Source organism: Seriola lalandi, unplaced genomic scaffold (assembly GCF_002814215.2).
Source record: "Seriola lalandi dorsalis isolate HSWRI2012SDOR001 ecotype SW California unplaced genomic scaffold, Sedor1 jcf7180002053433, whole genome shotgun sequence".
Lineage (NCBI taxonomy): Eukaryota > Metazoa > Chordata > Actinopteri > Carangiformes > Carangidae > Seriola > Seriola lalandi.
The window spans coordinates 76728-91313 of record NW_019523986.1 but is presented as its reverse complement, the minus strand read 5'-3'; the positions used below and the strand labels follow the sequence as shown (position 1 = coordinate 91313).

At 38.0% G+C, this 14586-nt stretch overlaps 2 protein-coding genes across 3 annotated transcripts; one reads left to right on the top strand and one right to left on the bottom strand.

The window, feature by feature from the left end:
• Positions 1-2534: 2534 nt before the first annotated feature.
• Positions 2535-9041, bottom strand: mis18bp1 (MIS18 binding protein 1). 2 transcript variants are annotated; one of them, XM_023401060.2, is made up of 16 exons: positions 8102-9041; positions 7858-7992; positions 7478-7773; positions 7189-7262; positions 6946-7067; positions 6699-6789; positions 6355-6470; positions 5975-6135; positions 5784-5853; positions 4973-5714; positions 4698-4876; positions 3954-4093; positions 3689-3831; positions 3514-3601; positions 3359-3413; positions 2535-3009 (listed from the first exon to the last, which is right to left on the bottom strand). In XM_023401060.2, exons 1-16 carry the CDS (start codon positions 8967-8969, stop codon positions 2909-2911), a joined length of 3381 nt encoding a protein of 1126 aa, XP_023256828.1. In that variant the 5' UTR covers positions 8970-9041; the 3' UTR covers positions 2535-2908. The 2 variants fall into 2 exon arrangements, 1 of the variants encoding a protein (XP_023256828.1); XR_015436905.1 differs by lacking the exons at positions 2535-3009; positions 3359-3413; positions 3514-3601; positions 3689-3831 and having other exon boundaries at positions 3955-4093; positions 4698-4847.
• A 648-nt stretch (positions 9042-9689) lies between these two features.
• Positions 9690-13904, top strand: LOC111651107 (serine protease HTRA2, mitochondrial). Its single transcript, XM_023401059.2, has 8 exons — positions 9690-10390; positions 11053-11257; positions 11957-12151; positions 12375-12407; positions 12554-12662; positions 12762-12831; positions 12949-13044; positions 13376-13904. Exons 1-8 carry the CDS (start codon positions 9930-9932, stop codon positions 13539-13541), a joined length of 1335 nt encoding a protein of 444 aa, XP_023256827.1. The 5' UTR covers positions 9690-9929; the 3' UTR covers positions 13542-13904.
• The last annotated feature ends 682 nt before the right edge of the window (positions 13905-14586 follow it).

The window sequence follows — 14586 nt, the reverse complement described above, 5'->3', positions numbered from 1 at the left end:
GCCTTACTATACTATGACTTTTTTTTTACTTTTTATGCCTTACTATAGTATGACTTTTTGGGCCTTACTATACTATGTCGTTTTTATGCCTTACTATACTATGACCTTTTTTTGACTTTTTATGCCTACTATACTATGACGATTTTGTGACTTTTTATGCCTTACTATACTATGGCGTTTTTTTGACTTTTTATGCCTTACTATACTATGTCGTTTTTTTGACTTTTCATGCCTTACTATACTATGACTTTTTTGTGACTTTTTATGCCTTACTATACTATGACTTTTTGGACCTTACTATACTATGTTGTTTTTTTTACTTTTTATGCCTAACTATACTATGACGTTTTTTTCGCTTTTTATGCCTTACTATACTATGACTTTTTTGTGACTTTTTATGCCTTACTATACTATGACTTTTTGGGCCTTACTATACTGTGTCGTTTTTATGCGTTATTATACTATGTCGTTTTATTGACTTTTTGTGCCTTACTATACTATGACCTTTTTTTTACTTTTTATGCCTTACTATACTATGACTTTTTGGGCCTTACTATACTATGTCGTTTTTATGCCTTACTATACTATGTCGTTTTTTTGACTTTTTATGCCTTACTATACTATGTCGTTTTTTTGACTTTTCATGCCTTACTATACTATGACTTTTTTGTGACTTTTTATGCCTTACTATACTATGACTTTTTGGACCTTACTATACTATGTTGTTTTTTTTACTTTTTATGCCTAACTATACTATGACGTTTTTTTTCGCTTTTTATGCCTAACTATACTATGACGTTTTTTTTCGCTTTTTATGCCTTACTATACTATGACTTTTTTGTGACTTTTTATGCCTTACTATACTATGACTTTTTGGGCCTTACTATACTATGTTGTTGTTTTTTTTACTTTTTATGCCTTACTATACTATGACCTTTTTTTTACTTTTCATGCCTTACTATACTATGACTTTTTGGGCCTTACTATACTATGACCTTTTTTTTACTTTTTATGCCTTACTATACTATGACTTTTTGGGCCTTACTATACTATTTCGTTTTTATGCCTTACTATACTATGACTTTTTTGTGACTTTTTATGCCTTACTATACTATGACTTTTTGGGCCTTACTATACTATGACTTTTTTTTTACTTTTTATGCCTTACTATACTATGACTTTTTGGGCCTTACTATACTATGTTGTTTTTTTTACTTTTTATGCCTAACTATACTATGACTTTTTTTTTACTTTTTATGCCTTACTATACTATGACTTTTTGGGCCTTACTATACTATGTTGTTTTTTTTACTTTTTATGCCTAACTATACTATGACGGTTTTTTTTCGCTTTTTATGCCTTACTATACTATGACTTTTTTGTGACTTTTTATGCCTTACTATACTATGACTTTTTGGGCCTTACCATACTGTGTCGTTTTTATGCGTTATTATACTATGTCGTTTTATTGACTTTTTGTGCCTTACTATACTATGACCTTTTTTTGACTTTTTATGCCTTACTATACTATGACTTTTTGGGCTTTACTATACTATGTCGTTTTTATGCCTTACTATACTATGTCGTTTTTTTGACTTTTTATGCTTTACTATACTATGTCGTTTTTTTGACTTTTATGCCTTACTATACTATGTCGTTTTTTTGACTTTTTATGCCTTACTATAGTATGACTTTTTGGGCCTTACTATACTATGTCGTTTTTATGCCTTACTATACTATGACCTTTTTTTGACTTTTTATGCCTACTATACTATGACGATTTTGTGACTTTTTATGCCTTACTATACTATGGCGTTTTTGTGCCTTACTATGTCGTTTTTTTGACTTTTCATGCCTTACTATACTATGACTTTTTGGGCCTTTTTGTGCCTTATTATACTATGTTGTTTTTTTTACTTTTTATGCCTAACTATACTATGACGTTTTTTTCGCTTTTTATGCCTTACTATACTATGACTTTTTTGTGACTTTTTATGCCTTACTATACTATGACTTTTTGGGCCTTACTACACTACGTCATTTTCATGCCTTACTATGCTGTTTTTTTTTTTTTTAATCTTTATGCCTTACTATACTATGTTGGTTTTTTTGGCCTTGTATGCCTCACTATACTACAATTCATGCCTTAATATACTACGACGCAAACTCCACACAGAAAGATCCCACGGCCGAGCCAGGACTCGAACCTGGAACCTTATTGCTGTGAGGCGACAGCGCTAACAACTGCACCACCGTGCAGCCTTATTATATTTTTATGAATTAATTTATTATTTTACTATTTATACTATTAATATATTTACTTTTTAATTCTGCCATAATTTGACATTTTCATGCCTTAATACATGAATTTTCATGACATATTGTACTGACTTTTTTATGCCTTACTATGTTTTTAGGCATTCACTTACTACAACTGTTTTTTTTGAGAGGTCTCAAACCAACAATGTCAAGAGCCACTTACATAGATACATAGTTTTTCTCTAAGTGTGTAATATACACAAATAAACTATAACTATGAATTAAACAGTTTATTAAAAGTATAGTTACAACTGATTCATGGGTCTTTAAACAAAAACTATATTTTCAGGGAAGACAGCATCACAAGTCTGTTCTGTCAGCATCATGGCCATGTCATCTCGACAGATGCATTTCATTTTTATACATTGTATTACCATTTGTTTCACACTGATGTGATCAAATGCTGTATTTCCATATTTTTTTTTAAAATTAGAAGAAACATTAATTCCTGAATTTCTTACATGTCAAAGACAAAAATTGGAATTGATTTATTGCTCACATATGATGAGAATTAAATTAATGTGATTCATTTAAGATTTTTGTTTGTTTTTTCTTTTACAATGAAATGACATGTCAGATCCAATTCCAATCAATCGTTGTCTGAGAAGTAAAAATCCTCTTCCTCTCCACTGTCAGACAACTCTTCATCATTTTCTGGGAACATCTCCCAAACAACAAAGGTGTCATTTTCTGGTGAAAAAGAAAAGAAAGGGATTATGTTATGCAACACGTATTACAAAAGAAATGCAGCAATAAATGCTTTCAGCTATAGCCTTTGAAATGTAATCTATTACTATCTGAAAACCTTAAGGTGAGGATTGCCTCTAAACACAGACTCATACAAGTTAAACACCATAATCTTGAGTAATATACAAGAATTGCAGACTACAAAATGATATTTGCTGTAGGCGCATTGTTTGTTATTGATGTTTCTATTATTTTGGCCTTCCCCTGAAAGTAAAGGTACATGAATTACATTTCTAACATTGCCATGACATGGGTGTAAACTCATGACCAGCACATTCCTCAGGAAACCTACCTGTGTTACCACATCTCTTCATTGTTCGTTTAACTGATGGTGTGGGTGTAAAGCTCTGAAAGAAACAGAAGAAAGAATGATACTGTTTTCCAATACAAAACAATGATCCATGTGTTTCAAGGCAACAGGAATCTCAGACATGAACCTTATAATACCTTTGCAGGACGAGCCTGTTTGCACACATTAAACTGATTTTTTCTCATCCTCTTCTGGAGCTTATAGACATACTTGTCATCATGGTTCCTTAAAAAAGATACAAAAATACATAAGTTAGTTGTTGTATTTCAATCAACTCTTACAAGCCAGAATGCAGTAGTCAGCACCATTCACCTGTTTGGAGAGCCCATCATGCCAGGAGTGATATGCAGACACTGAGGAGTCTTCACCTCAGGAAAAACCTTCGACATGGGGGTCAGGGGCTCCAGGTCTGACATTGTGAAGTCATGATCTTCACTTAGACACATGGAGGGGATCTATCCATCAAAGACAGACACAAGCGGAACAGTAAGTCACACATTAGTGTCATACTCATTAGATTGAGACTCCCTCATAACATGATATTTTTGCAAAATTCAAAAAAAAGGAAGAGACAAACCTCAAAGCGTTTATTCTGCATGTATGCAGAGCTGAAAACGTCATCAACGTCTTCTCTGGGCATGGCCTCCAGGAACTGACGCACCTGCTGCTTTCTCTTTAAGGTTCCCGCTCGGGCAGATATCACAGGTTGATCTGTAACTACACATAGATTCATAGTTTATGAAATGTCTGCATTTCTTCTCTCGCAAAAACATTCAGATAATTTTTGTTTATAAAGAACAACTTAAAACCCTCTCACTACATCCATTTATTTTTTCTAAGGCCTCTATTTTAATTATTGGTTAATTGTTTACAACTAAAAATGCCAACAAACCATAATTTCTCTGATCAACACGAACATTTTACAAAGGCATTATTACTGTGGTACCATTGTATTGCATAATACTGAACAAGTTATTCTGTAATGTATTTTCCTCCTGTAGACATTTTAAAAACTTGACTTTAGAGCTACAATTAACAGTTATTTTCATTATTAATGAATTTATTATTGTCTCCCCCGGTAATAGTTTGGTCCATAAAAAACTTTTGCTGAAGGTGAAGTCTTGTTTTGTTCAACAGTCTCAGTCTAATACCAAAGATATTCAGTTTACTAGAAATAAATATACCGAATCCACAATTCACTCTGAATTATGTTTTCAGGCTGTATTTTCCATTGCTGTGTTGAATTACTACTAAACTGTAACTGGTTGCTTCTATTTTGTCCAGACAGAAATGCTGCACAGTCTACCAAAATTTTTCCTACCTGGATCTTTTGGTGCTTCCACCTTCTCCTTTCTGGGTTTCTGGGCTCTCTTAGCGGGGCTCTGTGATGTTCCCTGGGATGTGTGCTGGTTGTGGCACTCCTCTGCAGAGCGTGTTCCTACCATCCTTGCCACCTTTGCCCAGTAACCTGCTATGTGCATAGGATAGTAGGACACAGCCCTGAAAAACAAATGCACATACATAGATATGCCAGAGAGCCATAAGTTTATGATTTAAGAAATGTGTCACACCAATGCTGCAAAATATAAAACTTACTCTTGCAGCTTCATGAGCTCTGCCACGGTCCACTCGTCTTCATCATGCTCTTCTGGAATAATTGTGCTGCCTTTGTTTGCCTTGTGTGTCTTGCTGGATTTCGCTGACTTGGATAAAGGCTTTGTGGGTGGTGAGACTTTGGTATATTTGCTCTTTTTACACTTTGTTAGAGTTTGTGCTGCATCACTATTTTTCAGTACCCTGGTTTGCGTCCTCATTTTCTTCCCACTTTCCTCAGAGCACTCCGAAGACTGACTCGATGGAGACACGTAGCTTGGCTGTGACTTGTTAAAAACCTTCTCGCTTCTCTTGCTGTACACTCCTTTACCCTTGTTCTTTCTCTTACTGGAAAACCCCTCATCTGATAACTGTTGCTGTAATCTAACAGCGGGGGATTCAGGGGATGCTATAACAGTCTGTCTGCACCTTCTATCTGAAGGCCTCTTGGTGTCATGTCTCTGTTTTTTTGACCTCTGTGTTGACGCCTTTCCAGGCTCTTTTTGCTTTTGAGCGACAGTGTCCACACACAACATTCTTTCCACAGCTGGACACCTTTTACTGGATCTTGTTCTGCCAGACCACTCTTCAGGACTGCTAGTTGTCTCCACAGGAGGTTCAGGTGGATTAGAGGGCTTCTCTTCACGATTAACCTTGGCTCGGTTGTGTTTGCGGAGTGGAGCCTTCACCCTCCTCAGTGGCACTGACGCGTCTTCTTCGCTGGCTGTTTCACTTTGCTTTTGTCCTGGAAACACAGGACAGTTAGTCTACATGTAACTCATGACTTAATTTACAGCACCTCAGTTATCTATACCTTCACTGCAGGGCAGGAACACACGGGCAGGTTTCTGTGACTTCCTCGCAGACACTGTTGTAGTGACCTCCTGTTGACATTGACCATGAATATCATTAATTTGTATAAACTCATAACAACTGGCCCTCACAGAAAAAAAACAAAAAAAAATATACATGCTGGATTATATGAGCACAACTTTAGGTGCTTACAGGGATGCATATGGAGGTATCATAACATTCATGGATGGTAACATTCATGTGTGCATCCAGAATGACTCTTCCTCCTTTCCAATACTCCAGAGGTGGCTTGATCACCCGACCACTTCGAGACACTTTTGTAGAAGAGGAGAAAGCAGGAGGACAGGAATCGGCTGGAGAAGAAAATAAATGTACATGGGAATAAAAATTAATTCAGTGCAGTTGACTGGATTAACAAAAACTGGGAACAAAAATAGTGTTTTCTACAAAGCTCTCAACCCAGTGAATGAGGTAGAAGGCCACAAGCCTATTTAGTCTATTGTATCTTGTGCGTATGAAGTCCTGTTGTCCTTGAATGTTCTTAGTCGCAAGAGTGTTTCTCTTGTGCTTACGTGTCTTGAAAGGCCTCTGCCGCTTCACAGCACAGTTGATGGCGGATGCCTCAGATTTTGTCTTGGTTATGGTGGCTCTCCCCTCACTGGTCCTCTCCATTTCTCTGCTGGGGTTGCTACAGATAAACAAAATACAGCTACTGAAAACACATCATTTTAACAACTATTTGCGACATTTGTGACTGTGAGTATAATTTTCAACCACTTAGTTTCATTTCATGGTCATTTCATCTAAAAGGATTTAATATCCCTAGCAAAAAGAAACAAAACAATCATGTATCTGTAAAAGCACAGATGCTGCCTCCTCTTTGCAGGTTGCCTTGAAGTGAAATAAATGTTCTTACTCTCTTGACTCTGACAGAAACTTCTCATAAAGCGCCTTCCAGTTTGGAGGGAAACCATTAACAAACTTCTTCAGAAACCAATTAGGAAACCCTGCATGCAAAAAGGGAGAGAGGAAAGAAAAAGAATATTAACCCATGCAACATTTTAATTAAAATTTGCATAAATCTACATGCAAGTTTGCTTCATTTTTTTCTGCCAAAGTGAAACAGTCTCAGTGGAAAACTAATACCCATACAAATGACTTACCAGATTCAACACCCAAGTTCATCTTGCCAGCCAAGATGTAAATCCTGCCAGAAACAGTCTTCAGCACAGAATTAGAAACCCTGTCCACAATGATGTTACTGTTCCATGGTATGTTATCCTCGCTAAGTGGAAAAGACAAGTAAAACAGTGCTCAGACTAAACCACACAAATTTTGTTAAAATAAACTTTAAATCGTGTTATGTATGAAATAGATGAAATCACAATATCTCAAGAAATATGTACCTGTGGATTCCATCAATAAACAGGCCTTTATGATTTTTCCTCAAGAACCAGTTTTTGAGATGAATGACACTCTCCTGCCAAAGACGAAAACACAAACCTGGTAAGACCAAAGTGTCCAAGAGAAGACAAACTATTGTTGATTTCCATTTCTCATATGATATAAAATGTGTCTGCAAAACCAGACCTTTGGTCCCCAACATAATTGATCAGCCCCCCCCCAGCAATGTCACCCCTTTTATCAAATGTTTAAACTTAAGACGCATTTATCTATAAATTAGTCTCTACTCACATTTGGGAATTTTGTGCGTTGCGGCCATTTCTTACGCTTGAACACAGCCTGGTTTTTCTTCGGGATGGAGATCTGTGGGGAATTGAGCACAAGTGGGTCTTCGAGCAAAACTGGTTCGGGAGGGGCAGGAGGGATCAGGAAATCCTCAGAGTGATTTGATCGGGTGTCCGTTGACTCTACTCTTGAGCAGTTGAAAGGGACCACACTTTCAGAAACACTTCTAAAGACAACGTCCTCCATTTCAGCCATATTGTGAGGTGTGGAGAGAGCTGTGTCTCTGGACTGATGGAAATTACCTATTGAAAAGAATGAAAGCAAAGTCAAGCTATGCCTACATACAGAAGACAAACTTTTTCCTTTGGTCTTCATAATACACTCACCCCCATCAAAGAGTTTCCTTGTGCTGCTGCTGACTTCAAGATATCCATGCTGTTCCCTTTTACTTTCCCTCTCCTTCATGTATGCAAACATCTTGGCTGGAGACATCTGATATTTTTCCATCCTAACAAAGCAACCTGTTCAAAACAGCAAACCATAAAACATCAAAGAGGAATCAGTCAAGTTTTCACATGATGACACAAGAAAAAGAGTTTCACTTGGAACAAAGCAGCAGTCATATCTCACGTTTCTCTATGATGGATCTTGGTGGCGGGGACACAGGTTCATGAGTCACCTGGTTCATCTCTGATTGGTCAGCAGGGAACTCTCTAATATCACCCAAAACCTCAAGGCACGTATTGTCATGGGTACTATCCTCACCGAAAGCAGTGGAGGTTTTCCTTACTTGTGTCTGACTTATACATTCATTGTTGACCTCCCTTGTAGTGCTGCTGACTTTGTTTAGCTCCTGCTGCTCCCACTTTCTCTTTCTCACCCTCGTCTTCATGGGGGAAAACGTTTTGGCTGGAGACATCAGCTTGTCCAGAGGAGCACGATCCTCCTCAAACACGCCCATTACACGGTCATTTTCTGTGGCTGTCTTTACTGGAGTCCTGCTGGTCACCTGGAAATCACCCAAGTCTCTGATCTGAGGTTGTGTCCGGTGGATCCGTTCTCTGTTGACTGGGGACAGGGGACGGGACACCGCTGTTGACTCCAGGAATGCTCTCTTTCTTGGTGTGTGTCCGTTTCTTGACGTAAAAGCATGTCCCATTTCAACAGGCATGTCTTCCACATGCTTGCTGCTAATATCTGCAAATGAGTACTTGAAGGTTTTCTGAGGAGTCGATATGGGCGAGAGGGTCAAAGCCTCCACTTCATTGCGATAAGAACCTATCCTTTGATTTTCCTTGAGCTCAGTGGTTATCGTGAAGCTCTCCGCTCCCTTCCTCGGCGAGTTAAAATCTGCTCCGTGTCTCTTGCTTACGTTACACAGCGGATCCTTCGCGCACATCGCTTCTCTCTGTACTTTGGATTTCAGCTTCGCAAATATCTTGGCAGGAGATTCAGACCGAGGTTTGGTATGTTGTAATAAATGATGATACGACGCCATGACTTTGGGGGAAATGAGTTAACAGACGACGAGAAGTACGCTAGCAGTTCGTCCGCTAGCCCGCAAATTTCAAATTTCTGATCACTGCCGCTTTTGGCTAGAATCCTGTGACGTAGTTCCAAAACAAAAACGTCATTTCCGTTGATGTAGTGCGCAGAATTTAGGATTTTATTTATTTATTTAAAAGAATAAAATGTTTATAATTAAAATTATAAAAAAATCAATAATTTTTAAGTATTTTTATTTCGGATATGCTGAATTTTTTTATGTACACTTTGGGGATCTTATTCAAAATCTATTGATATTTATGTAAAATGCATCAGTCGAAGAGAGACGGCAACTGCAATGAAACACGGCCTTATATTTCTCATCTCCGAAACCGATTAAGACATTTTATTAATATATATTTGGCGTCCTATCACTCTTTTAACAATAGATAATAAGATATTGGCCTACTATGAAAACAGATTAAGGAAATGGCTAGACTCACATCTGAAACTCAGACAGACAGTACAGACAATATAAGATTTTGTTTTTGGACTTTTATAAGACTGACACAATCGAGCACCAAGTTCTTTTATGGTACCTTTGCATTTGGTTTTGTAAAAAAAAGTCAATATTGTAACTATGTTTAGTCTATAAGTGTGAAATGTCCTGCAGAGGGCAGTAATACAACAAGTACTGTCTAAATAGACAAAAAGAAGGAGAAGACGCGCACTACGCAGGCCCGGAACTGGATTGTTGCTAAATTAACTGTGTGACTGACTTTCTGACAGTGGCGGAGAACCGAAGGGCTCAAAGGAAGTATTTGTGTTTATTTTTATTAGTGTTTTTTCCAGGAACAGGGACGATTATTACGATTAGTACAAACCGGAACATTCGCGCTGTAAATATATTTGGATTTAAGTGGTGTTTGGTTGTCTGAAAACTCCTGAGACGGTGTGACTGAGGTGATGCAACATGGCAGCAGCTGCTGTCAATCGGTGTTTTCTGTCAGCACTAAGGACACACAGTCGGTGTCAAAGCCGCGGACTTAACTCTCTGGCGGAGAGGACAGTCAGCCGGGTGTCCTCTGTTGTTATGTGTAAGCACGGGGAAGCGGAGGGGGACACAAGCCTGGACAGGAGAGCTCCTGCTTGGGACAGGAGAAGTGGTCGTAACAACAACAGCAGGTCTCCTCTGCTCAGGACAGTATCGGTGGGTCTGGGTCTGTGTGGCGCGGCGCTACTGGATAGTCAAAGAGACAAAAAAGAAAACGACAGACGAGTCTCTGTGGTCGGACGGTTTCTTGAACACATCCTGCCATTAGCTCAGTGTGCTTCCCCTTTTAAACCTGACAGCCCCCGATATAAATACAACTTTATTGCAGATGTGGTGGAGAAGTCCACCCCAGCTGTCGTATACATTGAAATCGTGGGCAGGTAAGTTGGCTGAAAAGCAGGTATTTGAAATTGTTAAAATGTCAATAAACCAAATGTTACTCTATACCGTTGTTTTTAAGGTAAAAAAAAAAAAATCTCACCACAAATTTTTAGGCTCTAAAAAATCATGAGCTGTGAGGAATTTCAGCTACATTTACCACTGCAGATGTTTTTTTTATTTATTTATTTATTTTATTTTATCATACTTCATATAACACCTTATTTTGTGTAGTGTTACACAGATACAGAGACACCCACAAGCATTTGATGAAGTCATCTTGGGATCTAGTATATTGTAATGGGGATTATTCGCTGTTTTATAATGTATAACACCAGATTCTGACACGTTGAAATGTCTGTTTCTTAAGAAAATGTGCCCAACATTTTCTTAACACTTGATGTTAAGAATGTGTTACAATATGGTAAAAACAGTCAAAACGTGGCTGTAACGACACAAAATCTGTCTAGAAAGAGTGAAACTAATTATTATCTTTGGTATCAGTTCAAGTTATTAATTTAGAAAAAAACATATCAAAGGTCCATCCTAAATTGCAGAACTCTGAAATTTCTTTTACTTATTATTCGCAATTACTGAAAAATCCAAAGCATTGAATTTAATGATGTTAAACAGAAAAAAATCACCTGCTTTTTCTGTTTTACAGACACCCATTTTCAGGAAGAGAAGTCCCAGTGTCCAATGGCTCTGGTTTCATTATCAGCAGTGATGGTCTCATTGTCACCAATGCCCATGTTGTGGCCAACAAGAGAGGTGTCCGTGTGAAGCTCACCAATGGAGACATGTACCATGCCACTGTGCAGGATGTTGATCAAGTGGCAGACATTGCCACCATCAAGATCACTGCAAACGTGAGCAATAAGTTGCAAAGATATCTACTGAATGGACTAAATGTTCAGATTTTATTTTACTGGACCCTTATTAGCTTCCATTATAGTGGCTGATAAGGGCTCCACACTATAACACACAGTCCCTCATGAAAGAGACAGTACCTGACAAATCAGAAAATGAAAACAAAAGATGAAAAAAAACTAAGGCCACATATAGGCTTCGATGTGAATATGAAACTAGGTCAACTTGGTTGACAACTAAAAAAGATTCAAAATTCAGGAATAAGCAGGACAAGAAAAATAACCTAAAATACAGTCAACGCTGGCAACATTATATGACTATCGTGAGAAAACATTCAAACTTCGTTCTGGTGCTTGTGCTTTTGGCTTGTTCTAGTTCTTATTAGAATAACAAGGCTGTGACTGATGTAGTTTTCTACAACTGAAACAGCAATATATCAAAAGCTCATGAATAGTCTTCATATTGTCTCATCGGTAAAGAGTTCAACAAAGGACTTCTTTATTTAAAGGTCATTTTGTTGCTGGTCATTTTTTCTAATCTGAGAAATAAAGAGATCTTTATTGTAGAGCAGGGCACTTTTATAATTATGTATTTTTAGCAGAAAAAAAAATAGAACATGAGTAGAAATTGGAAGCTCATTTCCTTGGATTGTATGAATGTCCCACTGTTGAACTTCTTTCCTCTCCCCTGACACGTAGAATCCTTTACCCACGCTGACCCTAGGTCGGTCGTCTGACGTCCGACAAGGGGAGTTTGTGGTCGCCATGGGAAGCCCCTTTGCTTTGCGCAATACGATCACGTCAGGGATCGTCAGCTCAGTACAGAGAGGCAGTAAGGAGCTGGGCCTGTCCAACTCCAACATGGAGTACATACAGACAGATGCAACCATTGATGTGAGTATTAAGGATATAAATGTTTTTGTTAGTTATTTTTGTGACAATGTGTATCTATCAGTTTATGTATTACCTATTTTAAAAAGTAGGAACATACACGTAAATGTTAGGAAAAAAGTGTAGTGATGAATCAGGAAAAAAATTAGCCTGCAGAGCAGATTTCCTGTGACTAGTTCTCATATTATGCTCCTTTACGTCACACGTGATGTGATTTGTTTTGCAGTTTGGAAATTCTGGAGGTCCCCTAATTAACTTGGTGAGTCACATGTCCTGTTTACATGTTAATCATCACATTCATGTCTACAAACCTGTTCTGACTGCTCTGGTATGTGACTTTTGAACAGATGTGATTTGATCTCATACTTCACCTTATCTGAATGTGCTTTCCTCTCTCTAAATTAGGATGGTGAAGTCATTGGTATAAACACCATGAAGGTCACTGCAGGGATCTCCTTTGCTATTCCATCTGATCACCTGAGAGCCTTTCTTGATCGATCAGCAAAAAAAAAGAGTAAGAACACACAAAAAATCTAAAGCTACATGTCACACCCACTTTCTGTCTTCCATATTCTCTGTAGCCTGATTGTTATTTGTGTCCATCTTCTCCAAGGTTCCTGGTTTCGTGAGTCAGAGACAAAGCGGCGATACATCGGCGTAATGATGCTGACACTGACACCGAGGTAAATGCTTCAAAATCAGAAATGCCTACAGTAAGATTGAGCACACAGTGTAGTTACATCAGTGTTGCAGCACTGTGTTTGAAACCAGATGTTTCTGTTTTGTGCCTCTTACCTCAGCATCATTGCGGAGTTGAAGTTAAGAGACCCATCCTTCCCAGATGTGACACATGGCATCCTGATTCACAGAGTCATCATGGGCTCCCCGGCCAACAGGTAAGACTACCAAGCTGCTGTGGATAAGAATGAGTGGTAAAAGATGCTTCTTGCTTTTGAAGTTGAATGTCATGTCATATGTTTAATAGTTTTGAGGTGCAATGGATACAGTAAAGAGCATCCCCATATTAATAAAAACCTGAAACGTACCCTAACAGGCGAGGATAAGAATGCTTTTCAAGTCCAATGTTTGACATGAGAACATACAAAATGCATTAGTATTATTAATGGGATTTCTGGAAACCTTCAGTATGTTTTCCATATTGCATGAGAAAAATATTGGAAATGTATGAACTGCCATTAACCCACAGTGCTGTCACACTTGTTTCAGAGCTGGCATGCTGCCGGGAGACGTCGTGGTGGAGATAAATGGGGTGAAGGTGAACACTTCAGAGGAGATCTACCAGGCTGTCCGCAGCAGCGACAAAATCACCATGGTGGTGCAGAGAGGGAACGAGTTGCTACAACTGCAAATGACTCCCGAGTACACAGAGTGACAATGATTTCATTTTGTAACCACTTGTTGACCTGATTGGCAGCCTGCCACAATTAGTTTATGTAAGAGAAGAAAACTGTGAATGTCAATAGTGATAATACATTTTTGTTGTTACTGCAGAGGAAATCATGGCAGTGAGAAAGCAGTGTTCGAGTAAAACAATAGGTGTTTGTAGCCATTTATCAGCTCACGTGTTGCCTGTCTTCTCTACATGTCTGATGGTTCTTAGCTACACAATGATTCATGTCATTTCTACAATGCAAACAGTTTGAAGCATTATGAACCTGCCAGCAACTTAACACTTCAGTATTTATTCCCAGGTATTTTTGAGTACAATAAACAATGTGTTTTGTACCTCAACAAAGCATTTCGTCAATTCTTACTGGAAAGAGTTAAAAAAAACTAGTCAGTATGATTTAAAGATTTGAGTTTCTATGGTCCAAAATCCAGTATTTGTAAACTAAGTTCATGAGACCTGAAACAATGCACTTTATTAAAGCCATTTAATGTTAGACAGATACAGGAAGCATGAGAGACCCAACAATGTGGCATGGAGAGATGGTGATAAACCGACTACCATTAACAGAGCAAACAAGTTTGACAACTCACGAATGCTGCTATGATGACGATGATTACACAAGTAAAATCTGAATGGTTGAGATCCACTTATTTAGACAGACAGTTTTGTATGTCACGCACAGTAAAAACCAAAAACATGAATTCATTTCATGTTAAGAGCAAAACACCAGTTGTCCATGATGAGAAGCAAACAAAAAGTGAAGAGATTACTCTCAGATTTTGAGAGTACAGGTCAAAGCTGTGAAGCCATACTGAGTAGATTAAAATTTCCCTGGTATATGTACAGTAACACACACTTACAGTAAAGTAATAAAGTGACATGTACTGGACTGCTACACAATTAAATGAATTTACCTCAAAGACTGATAGCTATTAAATGGAGATAACATTCAAACAACTTTAGGTTTAAACAATATTTTCATACTTCTGGACTAGAGACATCTTGTTAAGTACGAGTACTACAACAT

Bases quoted from the DNA above. Each gene is read 5' to 3' on its own strand.
- mis18bp1 (XM_023401060.2), bottom strand. From the start codon at position 8,969: ATGGCGTCGTATCATCATTTATTACAACATACCAAACCTCGGTCTGAA. The intron at 5,854-5,974 runs GTAAGCACCTAA...CAATGTCAACAG, and splicing joins ATACCTCCATATGCATCCCT to GAGGTCACTACAACAGTGTC. The intron at 3,832-3,953 runs GTTTGTCTCTTC...TTTGATGGATAG, and splicing joins TGCAGAATAAACGCTTTGAG to ATCCCCTCCATGTGTCTAAG.
- LOC111651107 (XM_023401059.2), top strand. From the start codon at position 9,930: ATGGCAGCAGCTGCTGTCAATCGGTGTTTTCTGTCAGCACTAAGGACA. The intron at 12,663-12,761 runs GTAAGAACACAC...ATCTTCTCCAAG, and splicing joins TCGATCAGCAAAAAAAAAGA to GTTCCTGGTTTCGTGAGTCA. The intron at 13,045-13,375 runs GTAAGACTACCA...CACTTGTTTCAG, and splicing joins ATGGGCTCCCCGGCCAACAG to AGCTGGCATGCTGCCGGGAG.